The sequence below is a fragment of the Montipora capricornis genome, chromosome 5 (assembly GCF_036669925.1).
Source record: "Montipora capricornis isolate CH-2021 chromosome 5, ASM3666992v2, whole genome shotgun sequence".
NCBI classification, from domain to species: Eukaryota; Metazoa; Cnidaria; class Anthozoa; order Scleractinia; family Acroporidae; genus Montipora; species Montipora capricornis.
In genome coordinates, this window is record NC_090887.1 from 6,083,894 (window position 1) to 6,089,893 (window position 6,000).

Sequence of the window (6,000 nt, forward strand, 5' to 3'; positions counted from 1 at the left end):
TAGAATAGGAATTTGGAGATGTTGGTTTTTGCAGGGAATAAATAATAAGGAAAACGTGCTAAATCAGTAGAGAAACTATTTAAGCCACGAAAGGCTTTCCTGGCTTGAATAACTTGATATCTCTATTGTCATCTGACCCCGATTCGGGGAGTAGCCATGAAACACACAAATTTCTCGAATGAAAAATGTCCCTTGGGTTAGCTGCGCTGGATCTACTCTCATGAGTAAGGTGCCACGTATCCAGCGTAGTTGCGCCGATGGTGTAGTAGATACCACGCCCGACTCGTATGGGGGGAGAAGCGGATTTCAGAGACGTGTGTTAAAAGCCGCCTCTAATTTTGTTTACATCTTTCTATCTCTGTCCTAAATCAGTGCTTGCAAAAATAATAACACGCGTGCGATGCATAGCGTAGCGAGTGCGCGCGTTAAGGAATTTACAAACTGTAGCACATAAAACTTATTAACAATCACTGGATAAAACCATACCGCAACACAAACGAAATACTGGGAAGGTTCTATTGCTTTTCAAAGGTGAACGAGGCTACCATGTCAAATGTTTTGGGAATTTGCTGTTCCCAAGCTCTGCAACTTACCATTCCGCGCGCTATCTGCCACGCAAAGCTAAGAAGATCCTTTACGTTGAATTCTTCCTCCCGTTGCACATTGTCATGGCAACCACTTTGAGTGACATGAACAGGTTGAGCTTCTAAGTGATTCTCCACTCCTTCTTTCATTTCCGGTTTGATTTCTTTTCCCTCTTTTTCTTTGCCAGCAGCTTCCACGTTAAGCTTGGAAAGATCCATGGTTTCTTTCTCGTTTCCCGTCAGCAGTTGCTTTGATTCATTATCCATATCCGTACTAAATTGAACTTTAATTGCAGCCAACCTTAAGCGATTTTCCTCGTTACTGTAGTTCTTTTGATAGCTTTTCTACCGGAGGGATATTAATAAGAGACTAAGGGATTAAGATTAAAAAGGAAGGGGGGGGGGGGGGGTGGGGGGTTGGTATCTTGGGGTTCCAGAATCAATGGGGCATTCCCCCAAAAATGTGGCAATTAATAATTGGAACCTAACTGAAAACTGTTACATCAGTAATAATTATAGCAATGGCACGAAGTAGGGATTATGATGAGGTGCCTCTCCAGAGTGTTTACTTTATTTCTCTCACGATATTCAATTTTCTTTTTCATTTAATTTTTATTTTTTGCTCCTTCAAAGCCACCCAATTCAACCCCCCCCCCCCCCCCCCCTGCCCGCCCCCGCCGTTAGATTTTCCCCTGAGACTTTCGCTGAAGCCTCGGCGTTTCAGAGCAAGCAAAAGCTGGCTTCACGACGAGAATCAAAAGGTGCTGGAATAGAATGTGTGTAAATGGGACTGACGGAACTCACTAAAGTAAAGATTTTCAACTAAGACCTGTAATTAAGTTTCAACATTAAAGGAGAAAGCCGCAGTACGTTAGTTGGTTTTCAGCGAGTCCTTTATCCTGTTCAAATTGGAATTTGACCATATTTTTTTTGTGGAGGGAGTTAAACCGAAGTACTCGGACAAAGGCGAGAACCAAAAACAAACTCGATCCGGAATCGAGCCCTGGCCACATCTTTGGGAGGCAAGCGCTCTCGCCACTGCGCCATCCCTGCTTATGTGATATTAAATTTACCTGTATTCTCTTGTTCCTCAGCCAGTGTAATAGATCTCCGTATGGCACGTATTCTAACACTAGAAATATTGGATCTGAGTTAACGCAACAGCCCAGCATGCTGACAATATTCCTATGTGAGCCAATCGCCTTCATGAGTTCAATTTCCTCAAGAAATTGATTTCTGGCTTCCTCTTCTGTTGTGTCTAGAGATAAGATCACGCGATCAGTTCTGAAAAAAACTTTTCAATGACGTTGCAGCTGATTAAAATGGACATACGCACCATAAAACAAACTTTCATCAACCATTAGCAGAGTAGCCGGCAAACATTTCAAACCAATCAAAGTTTCACAAAAGAAGTAACAAGTTAATTGTTCTCTGGTTTCGGTGATCAATGTTACACATGGAAAACGTAGTTTAGACACCAGGGAAATTTCGAAAATAATCCCTATAAGGTACCAAGATCCAATTCTAAAACAACACATACTCTCCTGTCACATTTTTTTGGGTCAATACCCTAAATGGGACTGCAAGAGCTCCCGCTGTGGACCTTTCGAGGCTAAACACCCTAAGAGGTACTAAAACCGCTTTTTCAATCCCTTTTAAAAAGGTTAGACGAGCAACCCCGTCCTTTTTATATGGAAGGTTCTCCGGGGGGTTAGTATTTTTAATTCTTTACTGGTGGTTTAGACGCCTATGACTTGAGAATCGTCTACTTACCTCCCAAAACTTTAACAGCTACAATTCGGTCTTCTTTCCAGTCAACAGTCTGTGTTCTTGGCTTATAAAATACTTCAATTCCAGGGGATTCTTTGAACGTGGCTTTAAACACCTTGCCAAATGCCCCTCGACCAATCTCTTCCTTGAAGACAACCTGCTCAGGTAGAACTTCCCAGCGACGAAGAGCAAAAATGGTGGATTTTGATCTAGAGGAAAATGAGCAAATTGGACTCAGTGGTTTTCTCTTACTGGCCTCTATCATGCACATATTGGTATAAATCTGCTGGCGTTCTATCTCGACTGCCGTTCTCTTAATTGGCTACGCTACACTATTTTGTTGTGGACAGTGAGTAGCCTAGCACTGTGCAATGGGGTCCGCTTCTTTGCTTTTTCAAAGTGTCTCTGAAGAGAATTTAGATTAAAGTTTTGAAAGACTGGTAGATTACAATTATTCGCTCTGAATTTCTATGCGTGCATGATAGTTGACTTGGGCTGCGCCCTCGTCAAAAGAACTGCGCCCTCGTGACAGAAATCTCGAGCTTACAATCTAATTGTTTAGTAGGGGCGTTTATCGGAATACAGGCTTCAAGTGTGTCATTAGGAGACGGGCACCGGGTAATTTGACCGCCTATAACGGTGATAATTTGCCCCCCTGGTTTGACCACCTAGAGGAACGTTTTTCTTCTAAAGAAGTTCCGAGTTCTAAAGCTTTTGCCCGCCTGTGAAAACAAGTTACCTCCCCCCTCCCCCTGCCAAAAACGTTAATGAAACCCCAGCAAGGCTTGACCACATGTAACTGAGTAAACGTAACAGTGGCGGATTCAGAGCTTCAGCTAAGCGGGAGGGGGGCGGGGGCGGTTTTTTAGCTTGTCCTGCGCAGCTTTTTTCTAAGAAAATAGGAAAAGGTGGCGAAGGCTGCCGGCCACAAAATATATTCAGATGTCGCGTCGGCAGGGAAGAAAGAAGGCTTTCTATGCTAAGGAAGCGTAAATTGCACACGTTTACCATCTTTTTTCTTTTGCTATTCGGCTTCGTCTAGAGGTCATTCTGATACCGGTCTATACCCGCTCCAAGGTCCTGCGACTTTCTTGACCTATTTTTTCAAACGATTATCGATATTGAACGCAAACGCAGCTAGCAATACTTTCAGTCAAGATAGGGCTTCAGTCAATGGGTTTATAGACCAAGAAAAGTGAGCGAAGTAAAAGAAGAGAGGGATCTGGGGTAATGACCATCTCTTTTTTCTTCGTCCGCTTCCTAGCTTCGCGCAAGGTTTCTTCACGAGAGCAAGAAAACTGATTTACAGGCAACAGCAGTATTGACATATGCGCAATGAAAAGCGTTGTGATGTTTTTATTTTGAGGAAAATTGTTGAGGTATAAAAGTATCATTTTAAGTGTAGATGAACTAATCATGGCGCTAAAAATACGTGTTGCGGTGACGGTGTTTCGTTGACTTTTCTTGCGGTGATGCTGTGTTAGTTAATTTTTTTGCGGTGTTCAGAACCCCCCCCCCCCCCCATGTCCGCCTCCTCTTCGCTCTGTAAACTACAACCTATGGGGTAATAACATCCCGTCACCCCCCAAACCAAGAACAATTACTTCTGGTCACTCTTTTTCGTATCTAAGTGCAAACTGACCGTGGAAGTCCCTCCCAGTGGCCTTGAGAAGTTGTAACAAGATAAATGAACTCAAAAGGAACATTTTTAGTTTTGTCAATTGTATTATGCAATAATATGTCAAGTATCTCCGGGCAAGTATGTACTTTGATATCTATCGTAACAGTAAACTTTTTATGTTGTATTTTAAATTTCAACCATTTTAATATTTTAATTATTTAGCTCGAAGGTATTATCTTTATAGCTACTCTCAAATTCGAATATGTCTATTCGAGATTCAGAAGAAAGATGGCATTGAATTACCTCCTTGGCCTCAGGTTATAAGCAAGTCGCTTCCTTCTTTTTGCTTTCCGTCGAAGCGCAAATATTAATATTGAAACGATGATAAGTAGGGCGCAAAGTCCTCCGATTAAGGCAGATAACTGTGTTGCAGACAACCCTTTACCACCGTCAGATTCTGGAGATTTGTCAAAGCTTGTTTCTTTGTTTGTGTCTGAAACTGCGAACAAGATTAAGGTGAATATTATTTAAAGTAGAGACATTCGGCCTATATTCGTAATGCCAGTAGAGATAGAAATGCCGGCTACCATCGTGGCACCCGCCTCCTACGGACGGAGGCTCTTTTGGCTCGTCACACAATCTTCCTCGTCCACGTGGGGGACCAAGATTGCGTTACGAGGCTAAAGAGTCTCTGCGTAGTAGGCTATTATGGGATCAGTTTCTTTTCGAAAAACTCTTTCGTAAAACTTTCCTTTGCTGAACTAAAATACCATACCAAAATTCCTACTCTAATCTCACTTTAAATGTCGAGAAACGGAAACTTCTCACAGTATGCACAACACCATTTTTTTGCCTAGTCACCACGCTCTTCTCGGTGGTTATCTTCGCTATGGCTCAGATTGCAAGAGGAAATTTTCAAAAACTTACCTGACTGAAGTGTTTTTATTATCCACGGCCTTGATCTCTCGCTCTCTCCCAGTTCATTCCAGGCCGAAATCTCGATCTTGTACAGCGTGTCACTTGATAACGATATAGTAAAGTTGGTCGTCATAATGTCAGTGTGGTTAACTTGGTACCAGGGCTCCTCAGTTTCTCGTGGCTGAATTCGTTGGTAGTTTATTGTATACATGGTCAGTGGACACCCGTTGTCTGCAGGAGGGCTCCATGTAAGGATCACATTACATCTCGGTGTTTCGGTTTCCTTGTTTTTGATGACAGGAATAGACGGAACCTCTGTAATGAGAAAGAACAGAATCTAAAGCATCAGCTTGAGAACAATGCTTCAACTCAGAAATATTCTAGCACGTACGGATGCTTGAATGTACTGCAGCGAAATTAGTGACACAAACATCCACTTTTCTTTAGCAGTGTCAAATTATGACAGTTAACAACTCATGTACTAGAGTGTCAACTGATCAATAATCTTGGTAGAGAGGATGAGTGGACATCACTTAGGATTAAAAACAAAATCTATCAAACGGTAGATGAGCCCTCAATTGACTAACGGCCCCACATCGACGAGCTGGACTGGCTCCCACCCACACAAGTTAATCACAGGTCATGATAGACACCAAACGTTCCTGCTGCTCTGCCCAGACTACCTCGGGAAGATAATGGTCTCACAAACATCGGAAAAGTTACAAAGACTAACCAATTAACGCATCTTGTAATATATCAAACACGAGATACAGTGTTTCATCCGGATATCCAAACACCGAAAAGAGAGTTGAAAATATGACATGCAGCGGAGTATTTTTGACGAAATTCGAGGTGTTTAGATAGCCGATGAACCTGACTGTCTCGGGTGTTTGATATACCTTATCAATCGACTAAGAAAAACTAAGGGCTAAACGGAGAAGTAAAATCGTCAAAATCTATGCTAATTAAGACCGAGTATTTAAACCTCCTTCATGGTTGTGATTCTCTTTGTTTTGACTTGATGAATGATAACTGTGCTAATCCAAATCTCCTTCACGGTTGTGATTTTCTTTGTTTTTGAATTTTTTAAAATAAGTTTGAGAAGTT

At 42.0% G+C, this 6,000-nt stretch overlaps 1 protein-coding gene across 5 annotated transcripts in view; it reads right to left on the minus strand.

The window, feature by feature from the left end:
* The window catches only part of LOC138048788 (uncharacterized), a 39,059-nt gene that overhangs the window by 4,532 nt on the left and 28,527 nt on the right, over positions 1-6,000 (minus strand). For all 5 annotated transcript variants that reach the window (XM_068894912.1, XM_068894911.1, XM_068894910.1 and 2 more), the window contains 5 exons: positions 4,903-5,208; positions 4,279-4,474; positions 2,358-2,563; positions 1,658-1,842; positions 594-929 (listed from right to left, as the gene is read on the minus strand). In XM_068894912.1, coding sequence (XP_068751013.1) covers positions 594-929; positions 1,658-1,842; positions 2,358-2,563; positions 4,279-4,474; positions 4,903-5,208 — 1,229 coding nt within the window. The remainder of the gene's footprint in view (positions 1-593; positions 930-1,657; positions 1,843-2,357; positions 2,564-4,278; positions 4,475-4,902; positions 5,209-6,000) is intronic.